At 35.7% G+C, this 21816-nt stretch overlaps 1 protein-coding gene and 1 long non-coding RNA gene across 3 annotated transcripts; one reads left to right on the top strand and one right to left on the bottom strand.

The window, feature by feature from the left end:
• Nucleotides 1–8419: 8419 nt before the first annotated feature.
• LOC121772738 lies at nt 8420–9769 on the bottom strand. Its single transcript, XR_006044390.1, has 2 exons — nt 9201–9769; nt 8420–9021 (listed from the first exon to the last, which is right to left on the bottom strand). It is a non-coding gene; the product is annotated as an uncharacterized LOC121772738 (long non-coding RNA).
• Nucleotides 9770–14410: 4641 nt separating this feature from the next.
• Nucleotides 14411–16711, top strand: LOC121770090 (probable serine/threonine-protein kinase PIX13). 2 transcript variants are annotated; one of them, XM_042166893.1, is made up of 6 exons: nt 14411–14718; nt 14936–15252; nt 15476–15611; nt 15680–15840; nt 15950–16073; nt 16150–16711. In XM_042166893.1, exons 1-6 carry the CDS (start codon nt 14634–14636, stop codon nt 16506–16508), a joined length of 1182 nt encoding a protein of 393 aa, XP_042022827.1. In that variant the 5' UTR covers nt 14411–14633; the 3' UTR covers nt 16509–16711. The 2 variants fall into 2 exon arrangements, with proteins under 2 accessions (XP_042022827.1, XP_042022828.1); XM_042166894.1 differs by having other exon boundaries at nt 14412–14718; nt 15698–15840.
• Nucleotides 16712–21816: the final 5105 nt, after the last annotated feature.

Below are 21816 nucleotides of genomic sequence, written 5' to 3'. Positions count from 1 at the left end.
ACAATAGAGTTTTTACACTTGCAAAATGCAAAAATTGCTTCCCATATGCAAAATATCTGAAATTTAGATTCATCATATATTTTCTTGTAGGACGAATGAAGTATTTAATAATGTTCATAAAGTTTGTTGGTGCATGCATTATTATCATAAATACAAAGGATACTTAGTACTTAGAAAATAAATTAGGAAATTTGGAAACAAAATAAAGTTAAAGCATATTCTAGTATAATTGGATCGTTGTCACTATTTAATGTAGTCAGTGCATGCATTATTATCATAAATACAAAGGATACTTAGTACTTAGAAAATAAATTAGGAAATTTGGAAACAAAATAAAGTTAAAGCATATTCTAGTATAATTGGATCGTTGTCACTATTTAATGTAGTCAGTACGAGATCATTCCATATAAAAAGTACCTATGATTTCATCACTAAAAATAAAAGTATACTAACTCTTTAATAAGAGCAACTTGACCACATATAATCAACTGGGACGATGGAGTAATAAATAATACTCCATTCACCCGCAAAAATAGACTATTTTTTTTTATTTTGGGTCGTCTCTTAATACTTATTAGACAAAGTCTAAATAATGAAAGTTTTAAACTACTAATAATGTAGACCCCACAATCCACTAACATAACTTCCACTACATTTTTCCCCTCCTCTCTTAGTTTACAATTGCACATTAAAATTCATGTCATATACAACTTTGTCAATTTTTTTAGGAATGGAGGGATGATAAGGCTCATTTCATACATTGGTTATGGGGTTAAATTCTATAATTTCAGTGAACTAATAAGTGTTTGTAAGTTTAGGTGCGTGAAATATCTGCTAGGCCCAGGAAATGCATACAAATCAACCGGGGTAGACGAAAATGAGGAAAGTGAAGTGAAAAAGCGCCAGCAATTTACTTGACCAAGGAAATGATGAAAACGCTGGAAGGAAGCAAAAGTGAACAAGGAGCAAATTCTAAAAGATCCTTTTTCGTAGGGGAAAATTGACAAATCATGAAGAATGGAGTGCTCTAGGGGTCTGAGCCTCAACTATAAAAGGGGAAACTATCTTGAAGAGGATTATCATTCTACACCAGCTTTCACACACTCCTTAGTTTCACTTTTAGTTAGCTCATTTCACACACGCACTTGGCATCAATGGGGTAATTCTGGGCATAATTGGGTCGGTTTAGCTTATTCTGTGGTGTAACACCGTCCCCACGGGACGAAGATACAATCATTTTACTTTTCTGTCGTTTTATCCTCGCCGTGAACTTCTTTGCCTGAAGCTCGACGACTGCTTTTGTGTTTGAACCTATTTTCTGCAGCTATGGAAGTTTGTGTTTTCTGTTTATGTTGGCTTTGATGATGGATGTTGGTTTTTACTGATTTGGATGCTTTTCGCAATTGGTTATGGCTGTTTTTACCGTTGCTTTCGATTTGCTCGACCTGGTAGTTCAAATCTGGTAGTTTTTAGCTTAAACGTAGTGTTCGAGGTCCGATCTAAGTTTGCTCTGTTTTCGGTGTTTGATGCTCTGTTTCGTTCATGTTCATGTCAAATTTGCTGAAGAAGATGAAGATCGTTGGTAGTTAGACGCAGATCTGTTTGTTTGTTTGCTTTTGCAGCTTTATCCATCGTAGTAGCTAAATCGAGAAATCTGTCCCATTGCCTTTTCTTACATCTTTGTCTTACTGTTTTGGAAAACATTTTTACTTGACCTGGTAGTTTGCTTAATTCTTTCTTAGTTAATTTTACGTTTGACGAGTCATGCATGTGTACGTGTTTTTCTAGTTTCTTAGGTCTAGTAGTTAGTTTAGTATTTTCAATTCTCTTCTCTCCAGTAGTTTTAAAGAAATCTTAACCCATGAGTTGCGTGGCAGCAGCCGACCTTTCGCAAACCCTCTGAATGCTTGCTAACACCTCCGTCTCTGTAGGATCGATCCTTACTTCCATATACTAGCCAATAGTATGATGGGTTAAGGTTTTGAAGCGGAAAAAGCATATCCAACGACCATTTCTAATAGACTCGTGATCTCCTAGACCCTGTGATCTAGTGAATCCTCTAGACCTATTGGATTGTGAAACAACAATTGCACTCGCTCTTTCTAGCTACTTCAAGGGAGTATATCACAAAAAACATTAAACGTTACATATAATTAGTTATATATATATATATATATATATATATATATATAGGGTAGTGATCAAGATATAACTAATCTTAAGTGTATAACTAGAGAACAAATCTCAGCCACACATCTTAATGGAACAAATATTATTTATTTTAATTATATAAAATAGGCCAAGGGTATTTTGGAAATTACAATATGAAATTTAAATCTGCGTAGGTTTCCTTTCTTTCTCCTTCAAATCTGCGATCAAATATCCATTGATTTCCTTCCAAATCTGTGTAGGTGCAGCTGCTGGCGTAGCCGCAATGCTCGCCTTGCTTCCGTGATCGCGGGGGTGGAATTCGTGCGTGGAGAGCATGACGGCGGGGTGGCGATCGCGGCGTGGCCTATGCATTCCGACCAGCCGAGCAACGCCGCGCTGGTTGCAGATGTTTTGAAGACGGAGATTGTGGTGAGGGAGTGGAAGGATAGGGCGGGAGTAGTGAAGGCGTCGTTGATTGAGAGTGTCGTGAGGAGATTCATGGCGTTGGAAGAAGGGTGTCGGATTAAGGAGACGGCGGAGAAGCTGGGCGCCGCCGTGAGGGAGGCGACGGAGGCGGGCGGCGTTTCGAGGATTGAGTTGGATTCGTTCATTGCTCATGTCATTAGATAGGATGCATGCCCCATTACATGTCTAAGTAAAATCAGAACAAGAGTGATGTGTTTTGTAAACAAGAGTGAAGTAAAATCATAATAAGAGTGATGTGTTCTGTGAACAAGAGTGAAGTGTTTTGTGAACAAGAGTGAAGTAAAATCATAATAAGAGTGATGCGTTTTGTAAACAAGAGTGAAGTAAAATCATGGTAAGAGTGATGTGTTTTGTAAACAAGAGTGAAGTAAAATCATGCTAAGAGTGATGCGTTTTGTAAACAAGAGTGATGTGTTTTGTAAACAAGAGTGAAGTAAAATCATAATAAGAGTAATCTGTTCTGTGAACAAGAGTGAAGTGTTTTGTGAACAAGAGTGAAGTAAAATCATAATAAGAGTGATGCGTTTTGTAAACAAGAGTGAAGTAAAATCATGGTAAGAGTGATGCGTTTTGTGAACAAGAGTGAAGCGTTTTCTGAACAAGAGTGAAGTAAAATCAGAATAAGAGTGATGTGTTTTGTGAACAAGAGTGAAGTAAAATCAGAATAAGAGTGATGTGTTTTGTGAACAAGAGTGAAGTGTTTTGTGAACAAGAGTGAAGTAAAATCAGAATAAGAGTGATGTGTTTTGTGAACAAGAGTGAAGTGTTTTCTGAACAAGAGTGAAGTGTTTTGTGAACAAGAGTGAAGTAAAATCAGAATAAGAGTGATGTGTTTTGTGAACAAGAGTGAAGTAAAATCAGAATAAGAGTGATGTGTTTTGTGAACAAGAGTGAAGTAAAATCAGAATAAGAGTGATGTGTTTTGTGAACAAGAGTGAAGCGTTTTCTAAACAAGAGTGAAGTAAAATCAGATTGATCAAACACCTTCTAGCATCAGCATTTACAAATTTCTCTCTGATCAAATAAATAATTAAGAATGAAAATTTAGCCGAATTAGAAGAGGATGAACTTCAATTACTATTATTACAAGAATTTCCGTAGCTCAATTCGCCGTATTTATAGCTGAAACCGATCGCCACCTTTGCTCGGGCAAATTCTAGCTTTGATGAACAGAGCTCCGAATTCTTCAATAATTCTTGAATTCACATACAACATTCAGCAACCTAAGAGTAATTAAACTCAATTTCGAGCCGGAATTCCCATACCGGATGATGATTCCGGCGAGCAGCGACTTGTCGATCACCGTCTTCAGCTTCACATTCTTCAGCCCGGTCAGCTTCTGCGTGCGCTTCGCGATCTCCGCCAGATGCTGCGGCTCCAGCTCCACCACCGACGCCACTGTCGCCACCTCCGTCTCCGACAACCGGTTCGCGATCAGCTCGAACTCCGCCGCGATCTCCTTGATCAGATCCACTCGCTTCATGTCCGTGAAGTTAACCTTCAAATGAAGTAAAAATTTACATAATCTAATTTTTTTGTGCAATGACAATAATACCCCTGACTTGTTATTATGGAGTAAATTTGTGATTGAGGGAGCTAATATCTCATTAAATTCGAAAATTAATATTAGCCCTTGATTTTTTTGATCTTGTGGCTATTATTTGTTCTCTAGTTATATGATTAAGAGGTGTTTGCCATAGATCACTACTATATATATATATATATATATATATATATATATATATATGATTGTGATCAAGATAGAACCATTCTTAAACGCAGAACCATTCTTAAACGTAGAACAAATGCCAAACGGAGGTCGTTAGATCTTTTAATCCAATGGTGTTGATTTGCACAGCAACTTCCCATTACAACCAAAACTATTATTAATGGGTGAATGCAGAGAAGTGAAAAAATAAAGCATGCATGGACTCTTCTTCGTTTCATTCATTCTTCCATCAACATGTGAGTTTTTTCACATGTTGAGTCCGGAATGTCGTGAAAACATAGTCTAATATGTATGATTTTTAATCTTGACCGTCATTTTTTCCTCATCCAATGAATAAAATATATAGAGTTCTAGGTTCTACACTTAAGAATGGTTCTATCTTTAACGCAACCCTATATATATATATATATATATATATATATATATATATATATAGGGGAGCGTTATTCTCCTTTTCACATCTTAGATCCTTTTTCCTTCTTAATATTACGCGTTAGATCTAAGGCATCAACGGATCAGATTGATTCTATAAAACTGGTTCCGTGTTGCATTATAGAAGGTGGTTGTATGCATTACAGGGTTATTATTGACATTAGACGGAAAAGTAACTGCCACATTTTGGTATCTGCGAATAATGCACCACATGGTCACGAGTAATGCATATAATTGACTATATAATGCACAATATGTGAACTGCAATGCATACGAATAAGATGTACCATGTTATGATGTTTGGACACATGTTTCTTGTTTCCCCTAAGGGTTTAATAAGCTTAGGGGCTAGGGTATAGTACGTAGACACGTATGTACTCTTCACATGGTAACGAGTAATGGATATAATTGACTATATAATGCACAATTTGTGAACTGCAATGCATACGAACAAGATGTGCTGTGTTATGATGTTTGACACACGTTTCTTGTTTCCCCTAAGGGTTTAATAAGCTTAGGGGCTAGGGTATAGTACGTACGCATTAATAACAAATTATAAAACGATACGAATAATTCACCAAATTGTCACGAGTAATGGATGTTATTAACTATATAATGCACAATATGTGAACTGCAATGCATACGAATAAGATGTACCATGTTATGATGTTTGACACACGTTTCTTGTTTCCCCTAAGGGTTTAATAAGCTTAGGGGCTAGGGTATAGTACGTAGACATTACTAACAAATTGTTGTTATTGGAATATACGTATGTGCATTATTTGGTTTAGGTAGTGCATTATGTAGCTCTTAATTGTCATTATCTCAATATATTATGCATTATTAGAGGTATTGTGTATATGAGTTAATCAACGGATTGAAGATTACATACGTGCATTTAGTAATGTCTACGTACTATACCCTAGCCCCTAAGCTTATTAAACCCTTAGGGGAAACAAGAAACGTGTGTCAAACATCACAACATGGTACATCTTATTCGTATGCGTTGCAGTTCACATATTGTGCATTATATAGTTAATAACATCCATTACTCGTGACAATTTGGTGAATTATTCGTATCGTTTTATAATTTGTTATTAATGCGTACGTACTATACCCTAGCCCCTAAGCTTATTAAACCCTTAGGGGAAACAAGAAACGTGTGTCAAACATCATAACACATCACATCTTGTTCGTATGCATTGCAGTTCACAAATTGTGCATTATATAGTCAAATATATCCATTACTCGTTACCATGTGAAGATTACATACATGTCTACGTACTATACCCTAGCCCCTAAGCTTATTAAACCCTTAGGGGAAACAAGAAACGTGTGTCAAACATCATAACACAACACATCTTGTTCGTATGCATTGCAGTTTACATATTGTGCATTATATAGGCAATTATATGCATTACTCGTGACCATGTGGTGCATTATTCGTAGCGGTTTCCAGCCATTATTAGATTACTATTGTACCCTCATAATGCACAAAATAGGACAAATAATGCAACACAGGATTAATTACCCAATGTTGATCTTGACCGTCCATTTCTCTAATCTAATGGCTGATATTAAGAAGGAAAAAGGAGGAAATATAGGAAAAGGAAATGAATACATCCATATATATATATATATATATATATAAAGAGATAGTAATCAATTGCAATGCAATTGTATCTTTTGTACAAATTATAAATTAAAATATTTAGCATTAGATTTCTAGATTTGACGGTATTAATGGATGGAATGGAATGTCTCGAAATCGATCCCTAAAAGTATATCTATAGTTGGGGAGAGACATCATGTCAACAAATTGACGAAATTCATATTTTCGAACAAACTCAGCAGAGTGTTGGATTAGTCGAAACCAACTCAAAGGGTCGTTGTGCGCGTTTTGAAATTCCTATTTTATTTTGGCAGACCATTGGGTTGGTCGTACAGCGAACCTTGCGAATTGCTGAAAATTCTATGTGCCCTTACCGATTTGGCTGACCATTGGGTTTGCTTCTATGGACTCAGTAGACAGCCCAATTTGTAAAAGTTGTGATTCTGATTTCAAACTCGGCATGTTTCGTTGTTGTCCTCTTTTAATAGCATCTCCAACCATTTACGCTAAACTCAAACTCATTCTAGTGTAAATATCCTATCAAATATGATTTTACTCCTACCATTTACACTAATGTCACGACCGCATTTTCTAAGGATAGAAAACACGGTTGATCGCGACTAGGGGAGGATTAAAGAAGCGGGGAAGAAAGGGGAAAACAACACAAATCGACCATAGCTCGAAACAAACGGGAATAGCTCGAATTAAAATCAGAGTTTTGAACAAAATAGACTTGAGTCTTTTAAGATGCACAACGGAATCAAATGAACGCGGTTCCATGTATGAAGACATGAACCTCCGAGAGTCAAAATATGACTGAATTAAATTTCTTGTCTCAATAGCACTTCCTCCACCACTTCGCTGCTCAACCTGCACATTTAGAAATATATGCAGGGCTGAGTACAAAAAGTACTCAGTGAACACATTGCCGAAAATTACACATATACATTTGAAAATATTGTCAAGCCATCATCATAGTAACACTCGGGGTGTTGTTGAAAAGACCCGAGCTTACTAAAAATATCACATTGGACTGCAGTCCCTTTATCCTGTACTTAGCCATATCTGATCACATTGTGCCGTTGAGATGGTGTTCTCACACGGTCACCTTACATACATGTGCCGGGAAGGTGGCCACCTTCCACGGTCACCTTCTCTGCCCAACATGTCAGAGGTATCCTTGTGCCGGGAAGGTGGCCACCTTCCTCGGTCACCTGCTCTGCCCAACATGCAGAGGGAGCTTGTGTACACTAGTCCGAGTGGGGACACCACCCTCACTGGGACCCGAATTCGACTTATATCATCATTCATAATTCACTTAGCCTTAGCCAAACAGATAGGCATCATACACAAAACATTTATGGCAAGACAACATCTTTAAAACATCCACGAACATGTGTTTGTGTTTTCACAAAATACGATTTGTATTTTAGTATAAGAAAGCTCATCTTGATCGCTTAAATTCCTTAACTTGAATCTTTCGTTCCGACTTTACTTGCGAACGTACCCTTTTGAAAATATCACAATATAATAATACACTAATTAGACTCAAGGACAAAACTACTTAAATTAGAATGCATGCACCCTCATTAAAGTCTTTTATCTCGCTTCTCGATTTTCACGTATTTTATTTATTTATTTTTTTATTATTCAGCGGCCGCCCAAGGCGTCGCTTGAGACGCCGGTCGGCCGCTTACGCCCATAATTCCTCCGTTGGCTCCTCGTATTTCCCTCCACGATATCGAAATAAAATCCTCAAAATAATTTAAAAGTGCATAATTAAATTATCGCAACCATTTCCCCTCGAGCTATATTTATTTCGGACTTAGGATAAAATTATTTATCCTTCGAAATATTCCGGGATTAATTAAATAATTCCCAACAATTAAATTATCGGTCCAAGTATTAATTAATTTGACCCAAGATAATTGTTATCTTAGCCCACCTTATTTCTCCAATTAAAACTTGAGCCCAACACAAAATAAAAGAGATCCCAAAACATAAGTAAATTTCGAAATTGGACTTCCCTTCATTTATTTACTGCACCCCAATTGTTAAAAGGAATTGGGCTCAAAATTAAATTCTTCCCCTCCCTTAGCCCAAGTAACTAATTTATTAGTCCAACAAAAAAAAACAAAACCCACATACTCCACCCCCACTATCGGTTTCTTCCTCTCTCAACACTATTCACACTTCTTCCCCAAATTGGACAAATCTCTCTCTCTCTCTCTTCTTTCCGTCACTCTCTCTCCGGCTCGACGCTGCCGTCGGAGCTGCCGCGGAGGAAGTCGCCAGCTGCTGCTGCCTCGCCGCCTCTGTCCGTCCGCTGTCGCAGAGTCGCCGGGAGAAGCTGCTGCCGCAGCGAGGAGGAACGCCGCTGTCGCCCGCTGCAGCTCGCCGTCGGCCACCGCTCCGGAGTGGAGGAATCTTTGTAGTCGCGGTCCAGATCCTCCACCATCGCGTCGATCCTCACACCGGCGGCCTCTGCTGTTTCTCCGTCGCCGTCGGGTTCGGCCACAGCGGCTGCGGTCAGCCACTGCCCCGAGTCGTCGCCGCTGCTGTCGGCTTCTCCGCCGGTTCCGTCGCCCCGATTTACCTCGAAAGATGAGTTCTTTAACCAATTTTTATGTTAATTCATATCTTCGCTTAATTATGATTGTTGATTTAATTCCGAGTACAGCGTGGGAGTGATGTATGATGTTATGTTGAGAGCAAAAGCATATGTTCAAGATTTGAAATTGAGAATGGAACTGAGTAGTTTGAGCTTTGAATTTGTGAAAAGGAGTATACCTTGAACAGAGTTTGAGAAAACAACCGATAGCTCCGTGTTTCAAGTTTGGTTCACGGTTTCTTGAATTTGATTGAGATAAGTCTTGTTCTTGTGAGTTCTTGTTGCAGAGAATTGAAATTAGGGAAAAATCGATTGTGAAGGAGTATTATAGAGAGAATAGATGGTGTGATGGTGATGTGGGTGAAAGGAAATGAGTGTGATATCTACGTAGATGTATAAAAGATGGAGGTGAAAGTGGCGTGGGTAGCAAGTTGTACATATTCCTATCTCAAATTAAATGAAGCATTTAATGTCTCTGAAAAGTTGATCCTCTAGGATCTGCTCTATCCCTTTGTTTTTTTTTGTTTTTTTTTATTTAATTATTTAAATAATTAATTGGTATTTATTTAATTGTTTATTTAATTTGATGTAGATATAATCGGTTCAAGTTCGTGGCTGGCCGCGCTGAAGTACCCAATTTGCTTAGAACGTACGATGTATAGATTAAATTTTGTTGGACTTTTGTTGGATGTATCGGACATCAAAATTTTAAATTTTGGGATCTTATTTATTTATTATACATATATTTTTTTTATATATACTTGACTGACGTTAGAAACAACAACGACACTCGATCGTAAACAACCCTCTATCGTAGTTCGAAATTAATTACGCAAAAAGTCACTTATATGTGTATAATTACGCCAACATTATTGTTTCTAATAATATTGTTTTAGCGGGTCGTTACAACTAAACTCAAACTTAAAAGAATATTCTCTATATTATGTATTTTTACTCACAAAATTTGAAAAACTTTTGGGTTTGAGTTTAGTATAAACCTAAGGATAGACATTTTTTTCCCAAAAATAAAAATGATAGTATTAGTTTTGCAGTACTATTGGAGCTAATTACTTATCCCATTTTAGATTTTAGTATACACTTGTAGATGGTCTGAATCATTTTTTACTTTTAAAACTCCACAAATTCAGTAATAAATCAATTGCTAGTAATATAGAAAAAATGACGCTAAAATTACACAATAATCAGTCAAAATAAATCAAGTCTAACCCTAAATGCATGTAAAATCCATGTTTTATCACTTCTTCAAAGTATCAGTTTGTTAAAAAAAACGCCATTATGTCAAAATGAAAATACAATACTCCCTTCGTCTACCCCGGTTGATTTGTATGCATTGGTTGATACTCCCTCCATTCCTAATAATTCGTCACCATTTGACTTGACACGAGTTTTAAAAAATGTAATAGAAAGTGAGTTCAAAAAGTCGGTGACATGTAGGTCCTACTTTTATATAATAGTTTTATAATAAAATGTGAGTGTGAATGAGTTAGTGGAATGTAGGGTCCATTAAAAAAATGGTAAAAGTGGAAGGTGACAAATTTTTAGGGACGGACGAAAAAGGAAATAGGTGACAAATTTTCAGGGACGGAGGGATTAATTTTTTTGTTTTAAAATTTATGTATCTTAAATATATTATATTAAATAATATAAAAGTTATACCAAAATATATAATTTTTCATCCTCTATAAATAGATACCACATTTGCTATAGTTTGCATTAAAAAAAATCATTTTTTCTCCTCCTATAATCCTTCTTCTTTCATATAATTTCATATTCCTTTAATTTCTTTTGTTGCTAACTATAGAGGAGGATTAGAATAATAAATGTTTCATGTAGTAATTCTATAATTGAAAATTGATATAAAAATACATATATAATTGTTTTTAGTTTCCTTGCTTACCATGAGAATGACGAGAATAATACATTCTTCGATTCCCAAAATTTCAATTTTTTATTTGTTTATTTTTATAAATTTTAGTTTGTCATTTATTGTGTTTTTTTATAAATGTTATTTTGCAAAAATAAATATTTCATGTAATAATTATTATTAAAAAATAATATAAAAATAAATATATAATGACGTAGTTGGGTGGTCATTGATAAACCATTAAAAATGGTGTGGTTGGGTTGGATGAATGTTGATGATGTGGAAGATGATGTGAAAGAGATATAAATAAATTAAATATTAAAAAAGTGGGTGGTTGGGTTGGGTTGGTTGGTTGCTGATAAAAATAGTCATAGTGAATAGTGAGATCTACATTATTAAATTGATATAACTTTTAAAAATGAAATGAACATATTTTTGTGGGACGGACGAAAATGGAAAGTGCAAATATTTTTATAGATAAATGAACGTATCATTTTCCCTTACTAAAAGTATCATTTTCTTGAGAAACATCAGTCTATCGAAAATAACAAACAAAATATCGTTTTTCCATTTTCCTTCTACTCATTATTACTGAAGACCAACATTATTTTCGCACTTTTAGAATATCAATTCAATAAGAAACATAATTCCATTAAAAGCACAACACACTTTAATTTTTTGTTGAACTCAATATCATTTTCCATCCATAGGAATATCATTTTCTTAACATCACAAACATCATCAACATAATATCAATACGATATCATTTTTTTAAGTTTTGATATTATATCATGCAATTAGAATTTTGTTATAATTCATATAAAATTATCTGCAATTAGAATTTTGTTATAATTCATATAAAATTCTCTTTAGTTTTATGAATACTTTCAAAAAAAATTATTTAAATCAAAAAGTTATGCAATAATTTAAAAATATGAGTTATCCTAGAAGAGAGGGGTATTGATTTTCATAATATTTTTATATGAAAATAATTGTATGAAATCTTTATAGTACTTTCATTTTTATTAAGAAAAAATTGGTAAACCAAACTTAATTATGAACGCTGCATCGCAATGATAAGTTATAGTACTTTTATTTGAGAGCCATAACTTATGTATTAGTATGATTTTGTTTTTCGTTTCTAAACACACATGGAAGAGAAACTCCGCTATTTAAAATCATATTTAAAATCATATTTTATTAATGTGTATTTACTGATGTTAATATGTAAACGTAACTGATATTACCCTCATTAAAATTGATGTTTGATCTGTTTTTTAAAAATAGAAATTTTCTATTTTAATTTTTTTTTATAAAGTGAAACTTATTTTTCTTCTTCAACTACTTTTCTTTTTATATCTCTTTTAATTTATTAACCATGTAATAAAATTTATATCGAATCAAAAGTTTTTTCTATTAAGAAAAGACAATACTATATGTTTTTGACTTTTTTCCGATGACTCTAAGCTTTGATGACCAATTACAAATTAGTAACGACACTGAGTTTTACAATATAGATTAACAAGTCCTGCAATTTCACAATAAATAATTTTCTTTAGTATCTGAGAAATTAATGATAACAGCTGGCAAATCTCTTTGACATATTCACAAAATTTTGTCTCAAAGAGAAAATCAATAGGAATTTGAATCAGTCAAAGAATAGCAATATGTATTCGTTTTTTCTTTTTATATGTTACCCACTAGATATAAATGTCAATCCTACCAATGAGAATTCTTTTTTGGATTAAAATATCAAGACTAACCTAAATGCATTCGATTTCGAGTTAGTCCATTAGATCATAATATATAAAAAAATATTGATATATATTAATTTTACTATAAGTACTCCATTTTATTGCATGCTTCAATATGAATTTTGCCAAGAAGTATATAAAACTCCAAGACGTAACACACGATCCTATTCATCTATAGTTTTTTAATCGCAAAATACAATCATTATATTAATATATTTTATTTTATTAAATCATTTTATTTCATTAGAATCCTTTATAATTTTTTGTTTGTTAAATCCTCACCCTAATGCATTTGAATTTAAAATGTTTTGATACTTATATTTTTAATTTAATTGGATCTATGTTTAATACAAATTTAATTAACTTTTCTTGTAGTGGCAATTTTTTTCAAGTTTTTTAACTTGAAATTAATTATGCAGCAATATCGGCTCAAGAATCACTACGAAAATAAAAATTTATTGATATTTACCATTATCAACTTGTAAATTTATCATTTTTAAATGATTATTGACTACATATTGCATCTAAATAAATTTTAAAATAAATAAGAAAAAAAGAAAAAAAATAATTAACACAAGAGATTTAATTAATTTATGAAAACCGTTAAACAGAGATTCAACCAAAAACCTATTAAATAAAAATGCATTAATTTAAAATCCCCATGAAACAAAAAAATTTATAAAAATGAATTAAACAAAATATTGGTACAAGAGCCTAATGAATCAATAATATTGTATAATGACATCATCGACATTTCTTATAACACGCTAATATATATATTCTCTTTTTTTAAGCTCTGAATTACTCTATTACTCCAACGAAAAATAATCATAGCAGTGGACAACATAAGTTTAAATGTAATATGATAAAGTAAAAGATAAATAGAAAAAAAATATTACTTCCTCGTCCAACTGTCCATTGTAGTAGAGACACTTATTTTTTAACACTCGTTTTGAAAAAAATGATGACAAATAGTTAAAGTGGAGAGAAGAAAAAGTAAGAGAGATAATATTGTAGAAAAGACTGATATCTATTACTCTATTAAATCTCCACTTTAAGTATTTATTATCATTTTTCCTAAATTATTGCTCAAGATAAAATGTCTCTATTACAGTGGGACAAAGGGAATATTAAAATATTACTATTAAAAGTAGACTCATCCGAAGAATCTATTATCAATAATTGAAACTAATTTGGATGAACAAAGCAATAAAGAAAAGACTATTTTTCATGGATATAGGTAGTGTAAATTTCACAAGAAGCCCTCAGCTTAGAGCGGCGGCACCATAAAATAAATGCATTTTTAAAAGATATTGGCGCGTACAAAAATACAATACATGCTTAAACAGGTTATGGAAATATTCAAAAATACCATACGTGCTTAAAAGGGTCATGGAGATATTCATTCGAATCATATAAACAACATCGAAATTTCCTAGCAATTGATTATAAAAGTCCAACACTTATTTGCATCTTGTAATCGTTCATGTATCTCTAATGTAATTTATTCTAGTAAAATATTTCAAATATGCATTTGTATTAGCCGGATATAATTTTTGTAGTTCACTTTATTATCAAATAAAAAAAACCGTTTTTTTATGGAATGAGCGTGTAAATTTCAGAGGAATCCCTCAGGGCAGGCCGGCAGCGTAAATGCATATTGGCGCGTACAAAAATAGTGTATATGCTTTAAAAGGTCATCGAGAAATTCTTTATAAATTCATGCACGAGTCATTGAATTAGAAACATCATCGTCATTTCCTAGCAATTGATTTCAAAAGTCCAACACTAATTTCCATCCACACCCTTTTCCAATTTATATATATACATAAAAATATCATCTTTATTCCAAAATCTGTAATTCCTTCACACCAAATTTCACTCTTTAAGTTGGAGGAGCTAAGTCAATTGTGAGGGAGGAGGAATTGCTTAATCTTTGAGCTATTGTGGGAGTTGGGAGTCAAGTTATTCAAATGGGAAATTGCTTTGGATCTCAGCCAGCTGCGGATCCAACCCCTTTTCCTGCTATTAATAATTCCAGTGGACCATCCACTCAAGGTTTTACGCTCGTTACTCTTTCTGGGCTTTTGAGAAATTTGTTGGGAGTCCTCAATTTTGGGTAAAAGAGGGGAAAAAGGGAAACTTTGCTACTTTTCTTGATTTCCTGATTTGGGTTCTTGTTTTGGGATCTATTTTTGTTTAGTATACAAATGAATTGCTGCTCTTTCTTGATTTGGAAATGGTGTGGTTGACTTTGGGGTATTTGTGATTGTAGCTACTCATAGCAACGGTGGAACGACAGACAGCAGCAGAGGGTTTAGCCAGATTTCGAATGGTGTGAGTGATGATGGAGGTGTTGTTAATGGAGAAATACTGCCTTCTCCTAATGTCAAGGTGTATAGCTTTGATGATTTGATGACTGCTACCAGGAATTTCAGGGGTGATATGAAGTTGGGGGTTGGTGGTTTTGGGACAGTTTACAAGGGATGGGTGGATCAGCATACTCTCCTCCCGTTGCGACACGGGACGGGGATGATGGTTGCCATCAAGAAGCTCAACCAGGAAAGCACTCAAGGCTTTGATGAATGGCAGGTAATACAACTCAACTAGGTTGGATTAGGTTGTTTTGCTCTCATTAATCACATGATATGGAGTGTTATGATTATTAAGAAAGGAATAATATTGACAAACTAGGCTTTGTCTTTTTGTGTGATTTGTACATTTGATGATTCTGATCATAATTCATGTGTTTGCACTAATGAATTTACAAGAAATTAGTCAAATTTCATTGACTGTTGTTGATCTGAAAATGCAGGCAGAAGTGGACTTTCTAGGCAGGCTTTCACATCCTAACTTGGTGAAGCTCTTGGGATACTGTTTGGAGGATCCGGAGCTATTACTCGTTTATGAGTTTATGGAGAGGGGGAGCCTCGAGAACCATCTTTTCAGAAGTAAGAATACAGTTTGAAACGAAGAAAGTGAGAAAAGAAAATATACACTATTCCATTTCAATATCTAGCCTTTTCTGGAATTGCAGGAAATGCTGCAAATGAGCCTTTATCTTGGAACATACGGCTCAGAATAGCTATCGGAGCAGCAAGAGGCCTCGCCTTCTTGCACTCCTCTGAAAAGCAAGTCATCTACAGAGACTTCAAGGCGTCCAACATTCTGCTCGATAGCGTATGTTTCTCTGCGATTGTGCTTCAACTAGCCTGATTTTATTGCAAAGTTAAAAAACCTACACTTTATTTCTTATGCATTTGGTGATGATTTGTGTTGGCGTTTGTAGAATTACAACCCAAAAATATCTGATTTCGGACTAGCAAAACTGGGGCCTGCAGGCGAGAATACTCATGTAACAACTCGGATCATGGGCACACACGGATACGCTGCACCCGAGTACATTGCGACGGGTGAGTCAGCGTTTCGTTTATTTGATTATTATCATCACAATGTGATATATAAATACATGATATATACCACCAACAGGGCATCTGTATGTAAAGAGTGATGTGTATGGCTTTGGCGTCGTGCTGCTCGAGATGATGACTGGGCTGAGGGCGCACGACACTAGACGGCCTACTGGGCAGCAGAGCCTGGTTGAATGGTTGCAACCGGACCTCTCCCATCGCCGGAGGCTCAAGGCACTAATGGATCGTAAGATGGAAGGGCAGTACTCGTCCAAGGCCTCGTTTGAGGCTGCAAAGCTCACACTTAGATGCTTGGAATCGGAGCCCAAGAAGCGACCCTCAATGGAGGAGGTCGTGGTGGAGTTAGAACGTATTGCAGCCATAAGTACTTCTCATCGGCCACCGAGGACTCATCATGCCGGCACCGGGGGAAGATGACCACCATTGTCCATTGTGATTGTGGAATGGTTGGTTGACAGTCTGCATTGGTTGCACCATTTTGAGTGTATAATATATAGTGTATGGAATTTTGTTTGTTAGATTGAATTTTGTTTGTAAGCTTGTAAAAACACATCAAAATTGAGATTTAAGGAAATGGATAAATATTCAAAATACAGGGGAAAAGTAATTATGGAAATAAATATGGTCCCCTTGGCTACAACTGCAAACTTAAACTTATTATAACATCATCACTAATTTCATTCCTATATATCACTCCTTATAACATCATCACTAATTTCATTCCTATATATCACTCCTTAGGTTGGGTCCTTTTAAGTAAATATCACACTTTCATTTTTAGAAATATCATATAATTATATTTTCCTTTTCAGAAAAAATTCTCTCTCGTGTCAATATATAAAATATATTTTCTCCTTCAATTAACAACAAATAATATCTGCTAAAATCTCATATCGTCACTCACGTATGATATCGATGAGACGGAGTGAGTACTAATATAAGACACAATAGACTGTAATTGACTAAATTCTTATTAAAATCCGTGCCCACACTAAATATGATTCCTATTCGGAGGCGGTAATTATTAATTGTCGAGCCCTACAGGCGGTCCGAGTTGGAGCTTAGCTACGGCGGTTCCTGGACACTACGACGTCACCTTCCAAGAATTAGTTAGGGTTGGAATTAATGAAATATTCAAAGAATAGAATGTTGGGATTAGCCATATAACAGAATTGTGCATGAATCCGAAATTAAGGTTAAAAATCATCCACTTTGAAGAGAGTACATGTAGAAATTACATTGAATATATAAAGTATAGCCATTTTGTGAAAGAAAATACATAGTAAAACAGAAAAAACAATTTCATCTTCTCTGGTTTCATCTTTTCTGCAATCCCATTGGGATTGCATGCCCCTCTCTCACTCTCATAACTCAAATCTGTATAGTTTGATTGTAGCATTGTGTGCACGGTTTGCATTGTGTCCATGTTAGATGGCTTCCCGTGTCGCCTACGGCTAACTTCTTAATCGTCATCATAGCACAGCAACTATGGCCTCTGTGGATGTCGAATGCAACGAGGATTTTGTTGCCATTGCCGGATGATTCAACTGAGTAACAAATTAGTGGAGCATTTGTGTTTCAATCTTCGATAATCAAATTCAATTATGAGAAGCATCATAGTAATTTCACAGATAATTTGCCATCAAAACAACCATCACTCATCAGATAGCATGATCATAAATTGCTAATGTATTAAAAAACTAGTGTATGTACAATGGAAGGATCAATATATTGGATTGGTCATTTTCACTTTTTCAAAACATATCAACCTAACCTTGATAACGTCCAAGGCGCTCGACTGCTTGTTGAAGGTTGCTTGCAGTGGCAATCAGTGCTCGGATGTTTTCTATGGTATTGGAGAAGCCCATTTCCTGTAAGCGGGCGAGTTGAGTACGTCCGTATTCATGGGGATCTGCGATAAATCACCAAAATAAAGCACCGGTCCTGAAGAATCACCAACTAGAGTTATACAGAGATGTAACCTGCTCGAGGAAAAGTTGGAATCATGCCAGCACTTATTGCAAGGTTAGTGTAACATCACATTTCTAATCCGAGGGTTGGAAGCAAGCACGCTCTTTAGCCTTGGGGTGAAGCCAAAGAACTAAGATCCATATAGGAAGGAGACAGATGAGTTTAATATATAAGTATCAAAGTTAAAGAGAGAGAGAGCTAGCTAACCTGAATCAGAAATCGAGGATTCTGTAACATGTGTTGGATCGCTTCGTCAACCATGGGGTCATACTAGAATTCGTAATAGCTAGTATAGACGCTGGCAACCCCTCCAGATCAAGTACACCAGATGAGTTTCGATTCGTTCTTCCATCTGCAAATTGCATTTATAAAAATGATAAAGATATTTAAAAGAACTCAACCACAATTACAAATTTGAGAATATCTAGAAAACCATGTGATAGAGATGCAACCTGCTTGACTTGAGCTTGCAGTTGGAGGAAGCAAACCAGCATGAGTTGCAAGATCACGAAACATGTCTATCAGCTTCTGCAATGTCTCCAAAGAAGTCATTTCACCCTCACCTGTTATTTCGTATGCAATTGGTTACTTCAATCTGTTTTCTATGAGCAGTTTTAGCTGATTGTGTCGAGTAAAGTCATTCGCAAGGCAAAATTAGAAAAATGAAGTTGAACCAATATAAAGAAAATAGCTCTTCAACAATCGTGTTTGTATGTAGTACGAGTATCAAAGGGACGAACTGTCTTTTGTACCTGTCCATCCATCGGATCTTTTTCTATCTTCTCTGCAACACACAGCTTATGAAGTGAATTAACCAAGCCACAGACTTATGTTGAAGTAAAGAAGCAACTTTTGATATAATTTTTCGTAGAAATGAACCAAGGAGCAAAACAGAAGACTTACTCGCTCGCCTGATTATATAAAGATTTTTGACAAACCAGGATTGCCTGAAAGGAGATAAGAGTACAAGTAGTCAATGTGATAAACAGAGGGTTAATGTTTCAAAACTGACTTTTAAAAGGACAAATCACAAATGACTTTAAACTCAATCTTCAATTCCAGTAGCTTGAATATAGTGAGGGTCTAACATCTTACATTCACAATATGAGGGGCAGATAACCGACGAATAAACTCAGGATTTTGCATCACATATCGAATCAGAGGGTCGGAATCAATCACATTCCTTAGCCTTGCGTTGACGCCAAAAAACTAATATCCATATACGAAACAGATAAGTTCATCACAAGTAAAGTAAACAAGGAAAATAGTCCAGCTTGATACGGGAGAGAGAGAACTAGCATAACTTCGATCAGATATTGAGGCATACGATGCATACGGAGAATCGTTTCTTCAACCATTGGACATTACATATACTCATTAGAAGAAGCATAGGAATTTGGAAGTGGATTGGCCACTGGACCAAATCTTCTATGTGTTCTTACAGCTGCAAAGTGACCAAGACTGCGAAAAGTGGGCCAAAATTGAGAGCTGTTCCAGTTTATAGGAGCAGAAGCATAGGAATTTGTATTTGTAGCTTCATGTCTAAGTAAGGCCTGTTCCAGTTCCTCAGACAAGTCTCTAAGATTGGCGTCAGCAGATTCAACCCTTCTGGCTTTGTCCATTGCCTCACGGATCATCTCATGCATGATATCACGGTTTAGTGCTGCGTTGTAGGATCATTAAGTATGAATGCCACTTCCGGGTTATGATCCAAAATATCGCTCAATCCCTGCTTATTCATGAGCATGTTGCAGACACTCGGCGGATCATTGAATAAATCCCGAATAACGGGTATGTAGAACATATATCTAACCAGTATAACATCATCAACCATCTTTTGCAACTCTTCACGCAATATATCAAGTCCGCTATCTAGAATGAGAGGCTCGGGTGCAGAACCTCAAACCACATAAACAGTTTGATTATGATCCAAACCTATTACAAAGATTACCACAAACAACATTCAAGAAAACCACAAATTGATAATTTCTTTGGAATTCTTTCGAAATCATTTAAAGAAATGAATGAGAGCACATTACCGTAGCTGCTTTGGGTTTGATCGTCCTTCATTACGCGGCCTTTGTGGATGAGACGCTTAGCTAAAACACCGCATTCCCGAGAAACGATTGACTTGAAATCCCGAACAGTCGTATTCAACTTCACACGGATGTAGATTTTGGACTCGCTCGTGCCACGGATTTTTACCGTCACCTCGCGGTGGCTGGAACTGGCGCCGTCGTCGGCCGTTCCAGTAGTGATTGTATGATCTCAAAATCTCAATCTCACAGTGGGAAAATGAAAGATCGTGCAACAAATCCTTATCTCGCTGCTTTGCTATCATGAATTCAAACTAAATTTCTGTGCTCTGCAACTCTCTGAGCTGAAAATCAGTTGAGATTTTGTATAACCAAGTAACTGCTTGTTTGTACCCGCGCAAATTCAATTTCAATTCTTCTTTATTTAATTGACCTTTCAGATTCCATTTTCAAATATATTCGTTTCAGTTTTATGTACAAACTTACTACAACTTCCGTCCCTCATAAATACTCCCTTCGTTTCTGCGATAACAGAGATATTTCTTCGACGCGCAATTTAAGAAAAATTATGGTAAGTGAGTTAAATGATACTCCCTTCGTTCCATATTAATGGAGGCGTTTCTTTTCGGCACAGAAATTAAGAAAAATTGTGTTAGATGAGTTAAGTAAAAGGAGAATAAAGTGGATAATGAAAAAGGTAGAGAGATGAAGAGATAAAAAAAAGTAAGAGAGAGTAAAGCAGGTGTGAGAAAATGTGTTGACTTTTACTAAAAAATGAAATGACTCTATTACTATGGAATGTACCAAAATGACAAAATGACTCTATTACTATGTGTTGAAAGGCTTATTTTTATTCATTCAACTGCTTGCTTTACACAGTGAGGCGGAGGCCAACTAAATACACAAAACAATCTCTATACATGGTAAAGATTTGCCCTAGTATCAATTAGCACTAAAGGCTAAGTTCCCTAATTTATGAGATCATATCAATATTGATTGATTTCTTTCCAACACTCCCCCTCAAGTTAAGTAATGAGATCACCCATTCTTAACTTGTCTAATACTCCATAGAAGCTTCTTGAATCTACAGCCTTTGTGAGGATGTCTGCCAGTTGGTCTTCAGATCTAACAAAAGGAATTTCCACTATCTTAGCTTCAGTGTTATCTTTGATGAAGTGTCGGTCTACCTGGACATGCTTCGTTCGATCATGCTGGACAAGGTTCTTAGATATACTAATTGCCACCTTGTTGTCGCAGAACAGTTTACATGACCCATGTGACACCAAGTCCAGCTCTGTCATCAACCTCTTCAGCCATAGGATCTCAGTCAGCCCACTCCTAATCCCTCAAAATTCAGCTTCAGGACTCGACAGGGCCACTACTTTTTGCTTCTTGCTCCGCCAAGTGACAAGATTCCCCTACAAAGGTAAGATATCCGACAGTCGACTTTCTATCATTCGGATTTCCAGCCCAATCAGCATCAGTGAAGCCATGAATTTCCAGATGTCCATGTTTTTCAAACATAATCCCATGTCCCGGTGTTCCCTTTAGGTAACGAACGATCCTCAAAGATGCTTCCCAGTGAGTCGCTTGAGGTGCATGCATAAACTGGCCAACCACTCCTACTGCATAAGCAATGTCAGGTCTGGTATGGGACAAATAGACCATCTTCCCAACTAGACGTTGGTACCTTGTGCGAGGGGTTGATTCGGCCCCTT

This window comes from Salvia splendens, chromosome 16, assembly GCF_004379255.2.
Source record: "Salvia splendens isolate huo1 chromosome 16, SspV2, whole genome shotgun sequence".
Classification (NCBI taxonomy): domain Eukaryota; kingdom Viridiplantae; phylum Streptophyta; class Magnoliopsida; order Lamiales; family Lamiaceae; genus Salvia; species Salvia splendens.
The sequence above is the reverse complement of the archived record's forward strand: the minus strand, read 5'-3'. Positions and strand labels throughout refer to the sequence as shown.

What these genes read in the sequence shown, in the direction of transcription:
- LOC121770090 (XM_042166893.1), top strand. Translation starts at nt 14,634, where the DNA reads ATGGGAAATTGCTTTGGATCTCAGCCAGCTGCGGATCCAACCCCTTTT. An exon ending in AAGGCTTTGATGAATGGCAG is followed by an intron (nt 15,253 to 15,475) that starts GTAATACAACTC and finishes CTGAAAATGCAG; the next exon opens with GCAGAAGTGGACTTTCTAGG. An exon ending in ACCCGAGTACATTGCGACGG is followed by an intron (nt 16,074 to 16,149) that starts GTGAGTCAGCGT and finishes TACCACCAACAG; the next exon opens with GGCATCTGTATGTAAAGAGT.